At 44.3% G+C, this 19501-nt stretch overlaps 1 protein-coding gene across 5 annotated transcripts in view; it reads left to right on the forward strand.

Moving 5' to 3' along the window:
• Positions 1 to 17852, forward strand: part of OXR1 (oxidation resistance 1) — a 578729-nt gene extending 560877 nt beyond the window's left edge. For all 5 annotated transcript variants that reach the window (XM_077271063.1, XM_077271064.1, XM_077271066.1 and 2 more), the window contains 2 exons: positions 11433 to 11506; positions 13832 to 17852. In XM_077271063.1, the coding sequence (XP_077127178.1) occupies positions 11433 to 11506; positions 13832 to 13967 (210 nt within the window). In that variant the 3' untranslated portion in view covers positions 13968 to 17852. The remainder of the gene's footprint in view (positions 1 to 11432; positions 11507 to 13831) is intronic.
• Positions 17853 to 19501: the final 1649 nt, after the last annotated feature.

Here is a 19501-nt window from a genome sequence, read left to right on the forward strand (position 1 = left end):
CCCTTCCCTAATAACCTCCCTCTCCAACATCACTGAAGCAGAGCTTACTCGCCTCTTTTCCAAATCGCAACTCGCCACCTCTGCACTTGACCCCATCCCCTCCCACCTGCTCCCCAACCTCACTAACATGCTCATTCCAGCCCTAACCCATCTCTTCAACCTATCGCTATCTTCTGGTACCTTCCCCTCTGCCTTCAAACATGCCACCATCACACCCATCCTCAAAAAAAACTAACCTTGACCCAACTGCTATGCCCAGCTATTGCCCCATATCACTGCTACCGTTTGCTTCAAAACTCCTTGAGCAGCATGTCCATGCTCAAATTTCCTCCCACCTCTCATCTAACTCTCTCCTTGACAACCTCCAATCTGGCTTCCGCCCCCACCACTCCACCAAAACTGCTCTGACCAAAATTACTAATTACTTAGTCACAGCCAAAGCTAACAGACAGTTCTCCATCCTCCTCCTTCTTGACCTGTCCTCTGCTTTCGACAGTCGATCACTGCCTACTGCTACAGATTCTTTCTTCCCTTGGTATCAAAGACCTCGCCCTGTCCTGGATTGCCTCATACCTTTCCGACCGCACATTTAGTGTTTCCCACTCCCACACCATCTCCTCATCCCGCCCTCTCTCTGTTGGAGTCCCTCAAGGCTCTGTCCTAGGGCCCATACTTTTTTCCATCTATACCCTTGGCCTAGGACAACTCATAAAGTCCCATGGCTTCCAGTACCACCTGTATGCGGACGACACTCAGATCTACCCCTCTGGCTCAGATGTCGCCTCTCTTCTGTCCAGAATCCCGAAGTGTCTATCAGCCATATCCTCCTTCTTCACCTCTTGCTTCCTAAAACTCAATGTAGACAAAACCGAACTCATCATCTTTCCCCCTATCCCCCCTACCTGACCTATATATTATGGTAAACGGCATCACGTTCTATTCGCACCTGAAATCCGCTGCCTCGGGGTAACTCTCGACTCTGCCTTGTCCTTCAAACCGCACTTCCAAACTCTTGCCACCTCCTGTCGCCTCCAACTCAAAAATATTGCCAGAATCCGTCCCTTCCTCAGCCCACAATCTACCAAAACTCTTGTGCATGCCCTCATCTCCCGCCTCGACTACTGCAACACCCTCCTCTGTGGCGTCCCCGCTAACTCTCTTGCACCACTCCAGTCTGTCCTCAACTCTGCTGCCCGGCTAATCCACCTCTCTCCTCGCTACTCCCCTGCTTCTCCCCTCTGCAAATTTCTCCACTGGCTCCCAATTCCCCAACGAATCCAGTTCAAACTACTAACACTAATCTACAAAGCCATCCACAACCTGTCCCCTCCCTATATCTCTGAACTAATCTCCCAGTATCTTCCCTCACGTAATCTCCGATCCTCCCAAGACCTCCTACTCTTCTCCACACTTATTCGTACCTCACACAACCGCCTCCAAGATTTCTCCCGAATATCCCCCATCATCTGGAATTCCATGCCTCAACACATCCGATTATCCACCACCCTCGGATCCTTCAGACGGAACCTGAAAACGCATCTCTTCAAGAAAGCCTTCAGCCTGCAATAACCATTCTGCCGCCTCGCCATCGCCAGAGCCGCCGCCTCTCCTTCGCCAGAGCCACCGCATCGCCATCGCCTCGCTCCCTACCTTCTGTCTCTTCCCCACTATCCCATAGAATGTAAGTCCGCAAGGACAGGGTCCTCTCCCCTCTGTACCAGTCTGTCACTGTAAACGTGTTTACTCTAAACGATATCTGTAACTCTGTATGTAACCCTTTCTCATGTACAGCACCATGGAATTAATGGTGCTATATAAAATAATAATAATGTCGGGGTCGTAAACGACAATATAAATCCTCATTCACCAGTCATTCCAAATTAAACTATAAGCATGTGGTACCGGGTAAGAATGAGTCAGACAGGTAGCTGGTTCAATCTCAGTGCATGCTCGTGAATCCACACACATGTGTGTAACGGTCACAGCAACTGGCTTTATTCTAAAAATACACAATACTATATTGAGTGTTAGGGGAAGGCGTGCATTAGGCGGGGTTTAAGCTAGCATTCAGTCTTTCTGATTTGTTCTAACATCTTCTGGTGGATCCTCCTTTTCTTCACATTCCTTCAGTTTCGTTTCTAAAGAAATGAATCTTCATCCCTCCAGACACTAACCTGAAACGAAACTGAACTCTGGCGGCCATCTTTAAATACAATTACATTTGCTTTAGCAGGGGAAAACTTATTGTTTCACAGTATATGATATATAAAAGTACAAAGGTATGTAAGAAAATATATTTTCACCTTGACAATCCCCCCTAAACACTAAGTTTTTCCCTTAAAGAAAGATCCTTCGAGACTGTCCATGTGATGGGAAAAGGGGAGGTGGATTTCTTCATCCAGACACCTCAGAAACTCTCCCCTAGCGAGAGGCCTCCAGGCAGCTGAACCCTTCACTAACCTCACATGGAGTTCTCCCACTGTCCCTAAACTAAATCTCTTGGCATCATCTGAGAATGGGGGGGGGTTTTGTCTATTCTCTTGAGAGGGACATACTTAGGGATCTCCCTTGGATCAGTACCATCGTACTCTGGTGGGTCTACTTCTTGATTGAGGAAGGTGCCAGTCGAGATTGCTTTCACTAACTACCTAGGCCTGCCCAGGTGTACTTATACATCTATCATATTGTCATTATTTGTTTGTAAAATGAGAAAGGTTGGTTCTCAGGGTCAGCCAATTGTTTTTGCATAGCTAGCTAGTCAGAGGGCCTCCAGGGATAATATTCCTGTATCTGTCTTACCCTACCTGATGTGGTTGGTTCTCTGGTGGTGGGGAGTGACATGACATGCTGGTCTACAGCTCCTTCCCAAAAGGATTACTGTCAGCCTACTCCCAAAAGTTAATGTCTCCACTATCCACCAACCACAATCCTGTGTCAGCTTCTTATATCACTGCATGTGATCTTGTCTGGACAGGATTCAGTGTAATTCTCTTAGGTCGGGTTGCAGCACGGGTCATACAAGTGTTAGGGCCCAAGCCCTCAACTATATCCTGGAAGGCATCACAGCTATAATTGACAAATCTTTGTTCTCTGTAATATATATATATTTGATCCATTCAACATTTTTATTAATCTGCATCTGTGGTACTATAGAAGCAAAGCCGGCATAAATCTGGTTCTGGGCTTTAAACTGGTCAGGCACCCCCCTTGGCACTCCAATGGTATCAATATATACTAGTGGATCTTCTTCATAACTCATGTGGAGCTGATCAAAACTTCTCCTCTTTCTGGTAGGTTCATCAGGTATCTTTGGTGTACATATATTGTGTATGTTTAATTAGCAAGTCAGTATCTAAAGAACTGTTCTCCTTGCAGAAACCTGTCTCAAAAATCCCTACTAGTGTACCTGTGGTGTCGTGGGAATTGTAGCAGGTGTAATTGTCAGCTAATACGGTTACTCCTCCTGGAACCTTTAGTTTAGGTTCCTTATGAATTAGTGGGACATAATCTGGGCAATCAGTGGACTTCAAACCTTTCAACAAATTCATGACACAGGCAGTGGTGTTGTCGTCAGGGAAAAGCAATGCATGTGTGTATAGATGCGTATTCGCAGCAGCACAAGCAATACATCCTACAGAGATATTCTGGACTCTTACATTGTATCTCACCCATTCTAACCACAGGTTTTTCCTTGGGGCTGTTTGTGTTTCTTATGGAGAAAACCTCTTGCCAACTGAGACCTGGAATGGGGATCACTTCATTAACTACATTTTGCAAACGCTCACCTGGGCTTGTTTTAGGTGTACTAGTAACGGGGGCCTTGGTTGGTCTGAAACTAATATCCTGGAGCTGTATATGGCCTAAATTCCCATGGTATCCACTACTAAATACATAATTAAAATGCCTTCCCAGTACAAACGTCTGCAGATCAGCAGATTGGGGGCTTTCAAGATTTAGGAGGAGGGGGTGACAACTTTTACCCCATTTACAGCCCCTAAGTGGTTGCAGAAGGGCTGTTAGATGCATTCTCTCACAAAGACTGCTACCCGTCCCATCCTTGGGAACATGGCTTCACTAGATTTATATCCCCAATCATTTCCTGTATTCCAGGCGGCATCTGTCCAATAATAACAATTGTTGTCATTTCTGGTAGCACACATATAAAACTGGATGATTCCCTCTACCACCCGTTCAGTCTCGAGACACTTGACTACATCACAGAAATCAAATCGCCAGATATTTGCCGGGGCTGTCAGGTTTACCCAGAGAATAATGGGACCAGAATTCTTATTTTTACAATAGGGACCAAAGAGGTAGGGGCGAGGATAGCCCCCAACCTCAAGATCAAAAACAACAGCAACATTTCCCTTCAGTCACTTCTGTGACTAAACACTGGTTCGGTCTCTTTTACAGTGCGATGCGTGGATACAGGTGCTCTTTCCTTCAAGTTTTACTGCAGTGGGGGTGACCGGGATCACCGTGTGAAGTCCTTCAAATCTCGTCTGGAGACAATCTCTGCGCACAAACTTTTTCACATACACCAGGTCTCCTGGCACAAAGGGATGGTGTCCAAGAACCTTGTCTGGGTCTGGAAGAGAACTGAAGACAGTTAAATGCACTTTGGCAAGGTGTCCATGTAAGGCCTGCACATAACTAGTCAAGTCCTGGTATTTGAGCTGCAACTGTTGTGGAAAGAAACATTCAAGATTGGGGCTCCTGCCAAACAGAATCTCATACGGTGACAGTCCTGTCTTCCTGTTTGGGGTATATCTTACTGAAAACAAAGCTAGAGGAAGGCATTCTGTCCATGGTTTACCAGTCTCTGTCATTGCCTTCTGGATTTTAAGCTTAAGAGTTCCATTTAGTCTCTCCACTTTTCTACTGCTCTGCGGATGGTATGGAGTATGCAATGCTTGACTTACCCCCAGTGCTGCCATTACCTCTGACATGATCTCTCCAGTAAAATGGGAACCCTGATCGCTTTCAATGACTTCAGGAATTCCATACCTGCATATGATCTCAGCCATCAGTTTCTTCACCGTTGTCTTAGCCGTAGCTTTGGCAACTGGGTAGGCTTCTGGCCAACCTGAAAATAAATCAATGCAGACCAACACATACTCATACGTCCCTACCCTGAGTAACTGAATTTAATCAATCTGCAGTCTCTGGAATTGGTTAAAGGGCCGGGGAGTGTGTTTGGATGGGGTTTTCACTGTCCTACCCTGATTATGTGTGGCACATATCATGCAGCTCTGTACCTGCCTTTCTGCGCAGGTGGAAAACCCCGGGGGCAATCCATTGTCTCTGTAGGGTGTCACACATGGCCGTCTTCGAGTGGTGCACATTCCCGTGCAGAACCTGTGCCATCATTGGGTACAGTACCTGTGGTAGGCAGACCTTTTCACCCCTCCCCCATAGTCCAGTGACGGTATCAGAGCAAGCCCCTATCTTTTGCCACCTATTTTTCTCCTCCTTACTTGCCTGTTCTTGTAACCGGGCTAAGATGTCTTTCAACACAAATGGAGATGGTGGGGTGTCTAGGTGATGTACTCTAGAAGCCACAGGAGTGCTTGCTGCTTTCTTGGCAGCCTGGTCTGCCAGTGCGTTACCCTTTTGTCCGTCCATCAGTGCCTTTGGTATGTGCCTTTACCTTTATGATGCCTGCTTGGGTGGGAAGCTGTAGTGCATTCATAAGTTGCTGGACTGCCTCAGCACGTTTAATGGGGTGGCCATTTGCTGTCAGGAAAGCCCTGGCTCTCCAGATAGGCCCATAATCATGTGCAATGCCAAGAGCATACCTGGAATCAGTGTAGATATTTACAGTCTTACCTTCTGCTAGTTTGCACGCTTCTATGAGCGCCTTGAGCTTCTGCTTCTTGTGCAGACATATGAGCTGGCATTGACTCTGCCTTGATTACCTCATGTTCTGAGACCACAGCATATCTGGTACAGAAGCGTCCTTGGTCATCTTGGTGACGGGATCCATCTACAAAAAGCTCAAAATCAGCATTAGAATGGGCACACTAGAGACCAGCCGTTTCCTGAGACATCAATTCTAGACAATCATATGGTTTGGAAACCTAATCTTGTTCCTCTGGATCCATTCTAGAAAGAAAAAGAGTGTCCTTTTTCATGTCACCTTCATGTCACCTACTCCTCCCCCCTTTGGATCCATAGGAACTAGGAGAAGAGTAGCGGGGTTCAGGACAGCGCACCTTTTCAAAATCACATTAGTAGGCATGAGAATAACACACTGAAGTCGCAGCTGTCCAGCCATGGACATATGGCGAGGTTGTACTTGGTTAAGGATACTATGTACATCGTGTGGGGTGTGGACCATCAGTGGGTAATTCAAAACAATCTCTGAAGATTTGTGTAGCAACAGCTGGACAGACAACACGGCCCGAACACATGAGGAACTTCCTCTTGCCACCGTATCCAGGCGGCCGCTGTAATAAGCAACAGGTCTCTATTTGTCTCCATGAAGCTGAGTCAGCACACCTGTAGCATGTCCTGCATAGGTGAGCTCTGTCTGCAAGGCAGTCTGTAATACTGTACGGCAGTGCTCGAGTGTCTTGTAATCATATACGGGGCCTGCAGTGTGTAGCACTATATCACAGGGCAAATTCCCTCCCTGGGTAGTCATAGCATCTCCTGGATGCAAGGGGCCATAAGTGGCAAGGTAGGCCTGACACTCTTGGGCTATGACTGGGCCCCCCTTTGGCATAACTGTCCACGTCAATTGTCATCCCTGATAAATGAATGCAAACAGAACTGGCAATCTGGGTGTAATGGAATGCTGAAGAAGACATTGGCAAGATCGATAACCATGAACCAAGCAGCATCCTGAAATATCTGGGACAAAAGAATATGTGGCTTAGGCACCACCGGAGTTTCTGGAACAGTAACTGCATTAAATGCCTGTAGATCTTGTACCAGCCGGTACACAGGGGGTTGGCCGGGTGGGGTCTTTTTCTTAACGGGAAACAAGGGTGTGTTACATGGGGAAACACAGGGTATCAGGGCACCATTATCGAATAACATTTGTATTTGCCCCTTGAGACACTGCTCCTGATCATATTTCAAAGGGTATTGATGGACTTTAGAAAAAGGGGCACCAGGTTTGAGAAACACTTTTACTGGTTCTACAGGCATTATTGGGGGAGAATCTGGGTCTATCAGGACCATCATAACCGTAGGAAGGGCAAGTAGGATACACATCTCTTTATATTCATCTGCATAGGAGTTATATAACGCAAGGACCATCTGACCATCATCTTGGAATTATATCCTGGAGCAGAACTGTAATAATAAATCTGCCCCCAGTAAATTTACTGAACATATAGAAAAGATTACGAACTGAGCAGTAACTTCAGGGAAAGGTCCCACAGAGATAGGTTTTATAAGAGTATATTTATTGGGTCTGTCATCTACTCTAATTAAAACAAGCTCTTGATCTGAGAATTTGCATGGCGGGGCTGGGGAGAGAGGTTCCCAGACAGGGTTAAAAGGAATATTTTAGTATGAGACTGGATTTGTGTAAGGTGGGGAGGGCTGGAGCTGATAAGAAACGCTGCTGTCCTCGCAGCTGTGAAAGGGGGGCTGTATTTGGAGCGGGGAATTGCTGTCAGCGTTTAGCAAGGGAAAGGTGGGGGCTACAACTCCGGGTCTTCTTGAACAGACCTCTCTACACTAAGAATTAGTAACTCCGCATACATCACAGATCCACGCAGCCGGATCACAGGATGGAGGCGCACCAAGTTCTGACAACCCAACATATATATTGGTGCCTTAGGATTGAGGGGCACAGCCAGATTTCACTTTCAATTTACAATATTTCACAGATCTACCAGCGCGTACAACACTAAGAAAACACAGAGAGACTCGAGCGCAGCGACCTGCTGCTGCCCCTCCCTACCAGAAACACGGAGATAAGGACAAAAATCACTGCATTCCTCAGCACAAAAAGGGAGAAGCGAGGCCCAGCTCCCTGCCCCCCCCCCCTCTTTCTCCGGCACGTAGCGCAGATAAGGAGAAAGAAGAAGAACTGACAAAGAAATCTCGCAGCGGTCTGCCTCGCCCCTCCCCTACACTACACAGCACTGATACAAAGCTCCGTATCCTCTACAAAGTCACAAATTACAGCAGTTTTCAGACCTAATTTCTACAAAACTTTCCTATAATCCTCCGTGGTCTGGGCGGAGCCCCAAGGACGGTCCGTACACACACACACACGCGGCAGGTCTCCACCCAGGTTGGATTCTGCACAACACAAACAGGACACACCTACACTTCTGGAGATCTCTTTCCGCCGCCATTACAGGGCGCTGGCTGAGACTGCATTTTCATCATCAGTGGCACGGCGGCCATTTTACAATCTGTAAGATCACAGTTCACAGGCATTTTATAACCAAACACGGGCTCTACATTATCTGATCCTTCCTCTCCATCAACCTATTTTCATCCTTTGTTCTTTAAGCCTCGCGCAACTCGCAGATAAGCTTCTTGACTGTCTCTTGCCCTCCCGTGACTCCACTATTGCCTTGACTTCCACAGAATCCTCATCTAACTTGTGGGGCACAGACTTCTTTTGCTTTAAGATACGCAGCATGACTCACAGAATACTATGCCCTGCTATAGCTCAGGATCGCTGGCAGCGATTTCAACACTGGTATTCTACAATACGGAATCTCGCTCAACGTATTGGAAAAAGAAGAGCCTCGCGCTCAACATTTTCTGTCCCTAACCTGAACACCAGTGATTAACAGACTATCCTGCCACGATATTCTAAACAGTCGGGAGGCGGTCTCCTAGTGAGAGCCCTCCACAGAAATACAGGTGGTCCCTGCTCGGGACGTCTTAATTACCTAGCTGGTACAATATCACAGAGGCTGCGTCTCCTATCCCTTCTCTAAGCCGCCCCACAATCTACAACTAGCTCAATCTTTCACTCCACTTCACTACTAGACAATAGTCACGGGTAGGGTGGTTGAACGGAGTACAATGACCGGTGGAGGAGGTGTGGTGTACAGAGGACGCACAGAATGCAACGTCTCTCAGTTGCTGGTTCAGAGCGTGGCACAGGATCGCGTTCGGTCTCACCACTCGACCGGTCACCTCCCGGACCCAAAGAGACCACAGACAAACCAATAACGGCTGAGACACTAGCAAGTGTGACACATACAGTGTATATGATCGCCACTTACCGTGTTCGGAGGGTGATCAGTCCTCGAGGTCAGCCACTACGGGTATCATCCACAGACATCCAGGCATGGGTCCAGAGGGTCTCGGATCGCTGGCCACGCCCCCCGTTGGGCTGCCAAAATTGTCGGGGTCGTAAACGACAATATAAATCCTCATTCACCAGTCATTCCAAATTAAACTATAAGCATGTGGTACCGGGTAAGAATGAGTCAGACAGGTAGCTGGTTCAATCTCAGTGCATGCTCGTGAATCCACACACGTGTGTAACGGTCACAGCAACTGGCTTTATTCTAAAAATACACAATACTATATTGAGTGTTAGGGGAAGGCGTGCATTAGGCGGGGTTTAAGCTAGCATTCAGTCTTTCTGATTTGTTCTAACATCTTCTGGTGGATCCTCCTTTTCTTCACATTCCTTCAGTTTCGTTTCTAAAGAAATGAATCTTCATCCCTCCAGACACTAACCTGAAACGAAACTGAACTCTGGCGGCCATCTTTAAATACAATTACATTTGCTTTAGCAGGGGAAAACTTATTGTTTCACAGTATATGATATATAAAAGTACAAAGGTATGTAAGAAAATATATTTTCACCTTGACAATAATAAATTTACATATGGTGCAACAACGGTGAGATGGTGGCACTGTTGGTTGTGCGGTTGGCTCCACTATGGAGAGTTCGCACATGGGCAGCTCTATATATAATAAAGAGCAGATACCTTTAATGTACAAAATACGAGAAAATTGATTCTAAAAAGTCATGGCAATAATTCAAGCTCACAATGACGACCAAAAGGACCATACATTATACAACCGTGAGTGTTCAACTATCTAGAGGAACAGGACCATGGACTGGCAAAAGGAAATGTTTTACGTTATTGAGTGGGAGGTTTAAAAAATGAAAAGGGAAAACACAGAGCAATGAAAAATTGGAAAATAAATGAAAAAATAAATAAATAAAAATGAGAAAGTAGGAAAAACGGGGGGGGGGGGGGGGGGGGGTTCATTGTTGCACCATATGTAAATTTATGTATATTTTTTGACCTGATACTAGCAATCTCCATATTCTATGTGCTAACTGCTGTATTTAGCATCATTATGTGTGATGTTATTTTCCTATTTTTGTGTTCATTTTTTTTTTTTTTTTTCATTGATTTACCGTTTGAAAAAGGCCATATACAGGCTGAAACTAATTCAAGTCTTCATATAAAATATCATTTTCTGCAATTTGGAGTGCCGAAAGTTATGTTCTATTACTAATGTAACCTGCTGTCGTACTTCAGAGCACCCACCTAAGCAGCTGAGCAATAGCCATCTACATTGGGAGATCCTAGTCAGACCAAGGGCAGCGTGTGTGCGGTACTCCATGGCCCGTCATGGAGCTGGTGGTTGTGTTTCCAGCCGATATGTCTCCATGATGACTCTTCATCAGCTGCCATTGGTCATGGCTCGTCATGGAGCTGGTGGTTGTGTATCCAGCCGATATGTCTCCATCATGACTCTTCATCGGCCGCAGTTGGTCATGGCTCGTCTAGATGTACGGTGATATTCAGGGGGCTCCCGCTCTGGAAATGTTCAGTCTGCACATCTGGCTTCCAATCATTTTTTTTGTTTGGTGTTCTTTCGCAATATGAAAAATAATGTAGACTAGTAGGAAGGAATGGCCTATCGCTAGGATATAGCAACGAGGTGAGCCTAGCAAAATTACCTGACTTGCCGCCATGACAGGAGCTTCCCTGTGGGCATCACTGAGGTTGGTGATTTGCTAGTACTGCACATTATGGCTTCATGATGGCAAATGAAGAGCAGCCGGGGACGACTGGAGCAGCGGAGGGTTCCACAAGTCAGTAATGTTGCAGCATTATATCTTCTCCCCTTATAGTTTTATAATAATCCCATTTCTTACTATAAGATCATTCACAGAACAGTTTATAGGAGAGGAAGTGTTTGGGGCCGACCTCTCCGCCATAACGTCATTGCTTTCATTAAAGCCTACCCTGTGATCATGTCTAATGTCTGGTTGTGTGGTCGCCCAAGGGGTCGTCTTCCGTGTCTGCACATAATTCCAGTGAAAAGTACTATAATTATGAAGTAATGCCATACCAGGTTTAATGAAAGTCTGCGCCCCATGGCATCGGTCATTCACATGATGTGGTGACTGGCATTTCAGTGCAGAGGCCTTATTATTAACTTGAATTCTCTTTCTTGTTTTTTGTCTTTCTTTATAGGTCTTTAAATGGACAGGTGATAACATGTTCTTCATTAAAGGAGATATGGATGCGCTAGCATTTGGAGGAGGAGGGTAAATGACTGTTTTCTTATTGGTTATCAGTTATGGTGCTTTGACATTGCATTTAGTCACCACTTCATTGTTGGGGCTTATTTTTAAGCACGCATGCTCGCTCACATGCACACACCGGGGTTCTGGCTTATTCGCCAACGTGACCATAGACAATAATAGTGCTGACAGAGCGAATGTGTGCTCGGTCGTCCATCGTTTTCATGTGTGTACGCCAACCGGACGCGGACACTCAGACGTAGTAGACTGCATCTGAGTGTCCACTTCCAGTAGGCGTATATGACGCTCGGCCCGTCTGTGCATACACCTGCATCCATTTTCGCTGGGCGTTCGGACATAAGCCACTAGGGGAAACAACGAACAAGTGCCAGAATTCAGTGTAAAAGAACCTGAAGGGTTTTCACATTGGGGCTCAGGTCTTACACCCGACTTGTGCTGACTGTAAAATAAGTTTAAAGCTGTCCTTCATATTAAAATGCCCACTTTCTTGGGTGTGTCATTGGCTGAAGGTCCTAACTGAACACAAAACACAGAGTTGCGCAATTTTTTTTAAATAAGTTTTGGCGTTTTAATGCCATTCTCACACTTTCACCTACCCTACAAATTCATTTAGTGACGGCATTTCAAGAGTGGTGTTCCAGTTCCTGACTAGAGTAACATTTTTGGCGAGGCACACGTCACTGATCAGATGCTCCGCATTTATTTAGTGATGTGCGCCGCTTAATAAATTCGCCATGTTGTCTTCCTGCACTCCCATTGTTCATGGGGTTGTCCAGGACTAAATCATTTTTCCACTATGAGCCAAAAAATTAATAATCATACAGTTGCTAACTAGTTAGCAGCTATCTGCGTGCTCTGTCCAGTGCCAGATCAGAGCAGTCACCGACCGCTCCTTCCAACAATTCAGCTGCTCCACGTCAACAGATCAGCTCTTCCTATTCAGCTCTGCTGTGTTGAAGTGGTGTGACTGCCTATCTCATACTGATTGACAGCTGGCTTCCGCCGCTATTGAGCCGGTTGTCAATCAGCATGATATTGACAGTCACACCCCGCCAACAGAGCATAGAAAGCCTCTACTCTCTCAACGTGACTTCAGCGGAAGCCGCAGAGTCGCCGGCAGGAGCGGTCTGTACTGGGTAGAACTGGCAGGTAGTTACCAGGTACTCGCCTGTTAGTTCTTGGGCCCATGGTAAAAAATTAATATAGCCCTGGGTAACACCTTTAAGAATGGTGTCCAAAACCCTAATCTTAATGAATCTACCAGAGAAGACTGACATTAAGACCCAGATCTCTAAATTCATTCAGACCCTTAACACTCCATGTTGGGTATCGAGTCAGGGGGATGTGGACTGATGCCGGCTGAGTTACATGGTTTTTATTGGCCTCTGACAGCAGTAGTTGACACTAGTGCCAATCGCTTCTTTTAACCCCTTAAATGCCACTGTCCATTGATGACTGTTGCATTTAATCGCTGCGTTGGCAGCCCAGACGTTCCTTGTGTTGCGGAGCTGTTCGAAGTATAGATCTTGCCTTTGGTTATGTACTGTAGATAAATGCGTCATTGTATTCGTTTCTTCTCCTTCTATCTTTGTTTCTTTGTAGTCAGCAATTTTTACATATATACATATTTATTTTAGACTAGAGGTAAAAAAATATGACTTATCTTACTACATCTATTCCGGTGGGAGTAGATGCATATTAAGGCAGATGTAATTGAGTAGAGCGGGATAGCTGAGAAATGCATGTGATGCCCCAGGGGAAGCTAAAAATGGCAGCGGAACGGATGGCTACAACCACTGTAAATTTGCTTATTAGCTGGAAAGTTCCTTAGAAAGAACTTGGTAGAAGAAAAACATAGATCATTTGCGGATATAATTCTTGTGTCAAAGCATCACTAAGCATGAAAATCTGTCTTCCTGGGCTAGTTATCCCAAGTCTGACATTCACAATTCGATCACCGGCCGTGGGTCTCCCAACCCAAACTCGATATGTCTGAGGCTTTTGTTCAGGCCTGGAGACCCGCGATCGGTCTATGCATCGCTGTCCGTACTTGGACCATGAGTGTTGGATGACCATTTCGTGATGCCGCTGAAAAGCCTTCAAAGAGCTGCAATCTCTTCATTCTTGGGATCATTGGCGGTCCCTGAGGTCTGGTGGAAATGGTCCTCTGACTTCACAGTTGACCCTTGGTCATCAAGGTTTTACGATAATGGACGCCCCGACACAAGTTTTGGCTCTGCCAAATCTGGATGTATTAATGCTGTAATTTCCACATTTACTTCTGTGTCACTCAGCCATGTTTTGTTTTGTTTTCTTTTTCCTATGCAGAGGAGAATTTGCCCTGTGGCTGGATGGAGATCTTTACCACGGGAGAAGTCACTCATGTAAAACGTTTGATAACGATACGCTTTCTAAGAAAGAGGATTTCATTGTTCAAGACATTGAAATTTGGGCCTTCGAGTAAATATGAACATAAACCTAGCGACAAATATCTCTTCAGCCTACCCCCCTCCCTGTACAGAAGAGACTCCGTATACCGCAGCTTACTAATATATACCCTTTTAATATATTTGTATTTTTGTTAATATTTAACCACAGTTACTTTTTTTTTTTTTTTCTTTTTGGTAGCTCTATTTTCAGACCAGACTATTGGGTGAAGCTGTAACTGTACGTTCCAATGAATGTTGTAATTATCCATCTCTCCCTCCAGTCTACGAAAAGAGCACATATCGCAGGCAAACGTCAGTACTGTCGTGAAACGGCTGCGGACGTCCAAGGCGAGATCTCATAAACCATCCTCTACTGTAACCTTGTTTTATGCATCAAAAATGAAGCGTGTATGCAAAGATTTCTTGCCCTTTTGTATCTACTGAACTCGGCCAGACCTGTTTTGTTTCCAGATTGTTATCTTGCTGTCCAATGTAAGTTATTAAAGAGTCTTGTTAGCACAGAATGACTGTTCAGACCAAGCACAGGTTCTCTGTACACCCTTTGCATGGCCAAACAAGAATTTAAGTGCCTTTCCACCTATTTGTTTTCCATCAATCTCCATCATTCACTGGCTGTATAAAGCCAGAGCTGTCGATAAGGTCTGGTGGGGAAAGAGGGCGGAAAACATAGGTGGGAAGGTGCACTTAAATGTTTGGCCACACCAAGGGTGCACTGAGCTCCTGTGCTTGGTTTGAGCAGTCAATCTGTGCTGACAGACTCCCTTTAAGCACAAGAGGTTGGATGGCAATGTGACTGCAGGATCAGACTACTCAGCGTTTGCTTTGTAGTCTGTTACCATGGAGACACAAAGGTCTGCTGTAGAGAATAAACATTAGTTTGTGTCTACAGCTCCTGGACGGACTGATATATAAGCTCGCTGAAGTACCAAATTCAAGATGGTAAAGTAAGAAAAAGGGCTATAACTGATGGACCAGACTACACAGTTTTTGTAGTCTGTTACCATGGAGACACAATGGTTTGCTGTAGACATCAATGTGAGTCTGATAGCACAGAATAACTGTTCAAACCAAGCACATACGCTGTGTGCATCATGGCAAGGCCAGTTATTTAAGTGCATCTTCCCACCTCCTTCCATATAATTTTCTTTACTTGACAATTCTGGCATTATAGAGAGATGGAAGAAAAAGTAAAGTAGGTGGGAAGGTGCACTTAAATGTTCGGCAACACGTAGGGTGCACCAAGCACCTGTTCTTGGTTTGAACAGTCATTCTATGCTGACAGTCCCTTTAATGTGTAGACCAGACCATTGTCTCCATGGTAACAGACTACAAACAATCCTACATTTTAGAATGTTGGCAAGACGATACCATGGAAACACACAATTTGTGTCTACAGCTCCAGGGCAGACCTAGATGTTTCCATCAAATGTAAGTTAGTAAGAACTATGGGATGGATGGCATCATAGCTGCTGCATCAGACTACAAAATGTTTTGTTTGTAGTCTGTTGCCATGGAGACAAAGGTTTTCTGACATTAAACTTGAGCAACTTTTTACGGTAATCCCAACCCATTGAAAAACCTACTTGTTCTTCACTCTGGATTAAAATGAAAATTTATTGTAAGGTTTACATAGGATTTAAAGGGATCATGCAGCGCTTCTCACTTTGGGAGGTGCCACTGCCATGGCATCGACTGCCGTCTCATGCATGCATCCTATTTGTAATAATAGGACAGGTGCACAATACCTGCCGGGCACGCACAAGACCTTCTGATATTGGGCAGACAGCCCTCGATGCCACATCAACAAACAGCCAGAGGCTGTCACTAACCCTTTTTTTTTTTTTTCTATGGCCATTGGAAAATCATTTCAGGTTCATATTGTGGGCTCCAATGGCGTTTACATAATATAAATACAGGAGGGGGAGAAATTAGCAGGAAAGTCTCATGTAGTTTTGTATCGAGTGCATATATGTTGTACATTTCTAGTACCTGATCTGACAAAAATGGTTGACGTGTATGACGGTAATTAGACAATGTTGTAACTTGTATTACTTGTGGAATATGCAAACTGTCTTCTGACCTCAAGAGGATAAAAGAGAAAAAAAACAACAAAAAAACACCAGTCTTGGACTATCAGTAGCCGTTCTGTAGAGAAATCAGCCTTTTTGTGCAATAACTGCTCAGCAAAACACGTTCAACGACAAAGCTTTTTATTCTGTGTTCTGCGAGTAACATGCCGTTCTCAATGTGACAGTGGGTTATATATATATATAAATATATTTTTGTGCTGAAAACTCAGCTGTTTGATACATATTGTATATTATCTTGTAAATTTAATGTTGAAAAGTAGCGTCGTTCTTATAGAAATGTGTTCATTTGACGGGTTTGCTTCTAGCACTTTAACTTTTTTTTTTTTTTAAAGCCAAAAGGAATGGCTTCTAGGCCTTATAACCAGGCAATCAGTTATCCACCTCCCTCCTTCATCCATTTCAGTCACAGTTCCTGCCATATAATACCAGTCTTTTTGGTCAGGGAAGGCTGGAAAGTGTTTTGCCAGCAGGACACAATGGGTTACATTTGTTAGCATATGTATACTTATAACCTTAATGTCTACCATTATAAACATCACGGTGTGTGAGTGATCAAAATCCAGGGCTCATTAATTTCTTATATCATTATAGCAATCCTAGTTCCATTTTCTTGATAAATGACTCCATTCTGGCTGCCTGCAGTCACCACTAGAGGGAGCTGAAGAGCTTACTGTATACATTGCGCTTGGTAATGAGCTCAAGCTCCCTCTAGTGGTGGCTACAGGCAAGGCAGCAAGTTGTCTCTTAAATCCATACCTCTGCAGGGAATATTAAGCTCCGATCACTATAATGTTGGATTAAGGAATGAGAGAATAAAGAAATTCTCTTTAAATAGAATCTTTAAAAGTTAGGGCTCAACAATAACACAGCGGTCACTTGCAAGTTGTGAAGAATTTAAAATCAGAATTCTTGTCACCTTAATGAATTAGTTGGGAATTGTGGTAGTCGAGCCCTGGTCTGAATGCTACAGTGACCTTATGGACAGAAGTTAAAATCTTAAAGGGGTTGTCTCTACTAGGACAACCTTTTCTAAAACTAAATGTTCCAGCGCCAATAAAATAATAAAGCTCCTCTGGACAATCCCAGAGCTGTATTCCAACTTCTGCTCGTTGCTGTCTGAAATAGTTCATTGAAATAGTACGTTGCATTCTGGCACAATGTAACGATTGTCCAAAATTAAACTCGCCAGGTTACACTCTGTAGAAGGAGCCTGGGATAAAGGGTTTGATCCTGTTGACCTAAGAAGGCAGAATCGGCTAATCATTTAACTGTATGTTTGTCAAGCGTTCTTTGGGCATTTTGTCATAACTGGGAAAACTAAAAAACACACACAAAAAAAGACTGGGCCTATTAAACTGCAACATGCTCGATCCTTTGTTTCAAGGGCCACAAACAATGTTAATAAACTTCATTTGTGGATTATATCTATAGGTGAACTGGTGGTCAAAGGTAAACCTAAATTATCCGTTATCTAAAAAGAGGGAAGAAAAAAGCCTCCAAATAATAAAAAACAAAATAATGCTACTACTGCTTTGGTAACAAAGGGAAGACGTTCTTATATATGTGACTAGAAATACAGGGCCTCACTTTTCTCCTTGTATATAGCGCTTTCCTCCTGCTAGGTCTGATGTAGGATACATGTAAATATCTCCGCACCCCGTCCCTCTGGTCTTCCACAGCACTAATATTGTATTTGTGGATTTAAGACTATTACTAATCCTGTAACGGATTTTAAGTACTATAAGGTCATAGTGATATAATTATAAATATATGTATAAATATATATAGTAAATAAATCCATGTATATTACCTTATTGTCATGTGTCTTGGTTTTATGTGAGCGGCTCTGTGCGTGTTCTTTATACATTGCCGGTTAATACAGTCTTACCAGCCTCTATCATTTCTCTTGTGTGAGTATTGGGCTCCGTTCACACCTTTTCTACCGTGCATCTGTCTGCAGCCATCCTGCTGCAAAATCTGCATGCGTTAAATGCATTATTTCCATGGATGTGACTTTTATCGGCACAAATTCACTGCAAATATTCATTTAAGAACCTGTGTATCTTCCCTACACATGAGTGGAGGCTTGCGGATAAAGAACAAGAAAAAAAAGCACAAAAATGTGTGTGTGTGTGTACACACACACACACACACACACACACACACACACACACACACACACACACACACACACACACACACACACACACGTTGGATAAAATAATGGAAACAAAAGTTAGTTTAATATGGTGTAGGTCCACCTTTTGTGGTGATTGTAGCCTCAATTCTCCAAGGTGGGTATGTATGTATATATACACTCACTGGCCACTTTATTAGGTACACCTGTCCAACTTCTTGTTAACACTTAATTTCTAATCAGCCAATCACATGGCGGCAACTCAGTGCATTTAGGCATGTAGACATGGTCAAGACAATCTCCTGCAGTTCAAACCGAGCATCAGTATGGGGAAGAAAGGTGATTTGAGTGCCTTTGAACATGGCATGGCTGTTGGTGCCAGAAGGGCTGGTCTGAGTATTTCAGAAACTGCTGATCTACTGGGATTTTCACGCACAACCATCTCTAGGGTTTACAGAGAATGGCCCGAAAAAGAAAAAAAATCCAGTGAGCGGCAGTTCTGTCGGCGGAAATGCCTTGTTGATGCCAGAGGTCAGAGGAGAATGGGCAGACTGGTTCGAGCTGATAGAAAGGCAACAGTGACTCAAATCGCCACCCGTTACAACCAAGGTAGGCCTAAGAGCATCTCTGAACGCACAGTGCGTCGAACTTTGAGGCAGATGGGCTACAGCAGCAGAAGACCACACCGGGTACCACTCCTTTCAGCTAAGAACAGGAAACTGAGGCTACAATTTGTACAAGCTCATCGAAATTGGACAGTAGAAGATTGGAAAAACGTTGCTTGGTCTGATGAGTCTCGATTTCTGCTGCGACATTCGGATGGTAGGGTCAGAATTTGGCGTAAACAACATGAAAGCATGGATCCATCCTGCCTTGTATGGAGCATCTTTGGGATGTGCAGCCGACAAATCTGCGGCAACTGTGTGATGCCATCATGTCAATATGGACCAAAATCTCTGAGGAATGCTTCCAGCACCTTGTTGAATCTATGCCACGAAGAATTGAGGCAGTTCTGAAGGCAAAAGGGGGTCCAACCCGTTACTAGCATGGTGTACCTAATAAAGTGGCCGGTGAGTGTGTATATATATGTGTATATATGTATGTGTGTATATATATATATATATATATATATATATATATATATATATATATATATATATATATATATATATATATATATATATATATATAATCTATATCGTGATTACTTGCTAATCCTGCCCCCTGCACAGTAGCTCCGCCCTCCCACATTACCACACACAATCCCACCCCCCACCCCATTACCACACACAATCCTGCCTCCCCACCACATCACCACATA

This window comes from Ranitomeya variabilis, chromosome 6 (genome assembly GCF_051348905.1).
Source record: "Ranitomeya variabilis isolate aRanVar5 chromosome 6, aRanVar5.hap1, whole genome shotgun sequence".
Classification (NCBI taxonomy): Eukaryota; Metazoa; Chordata; class Amphibia; order Anura; family Dendrobatidae; genus Ranitomeya; species Ranitomeya variabilis.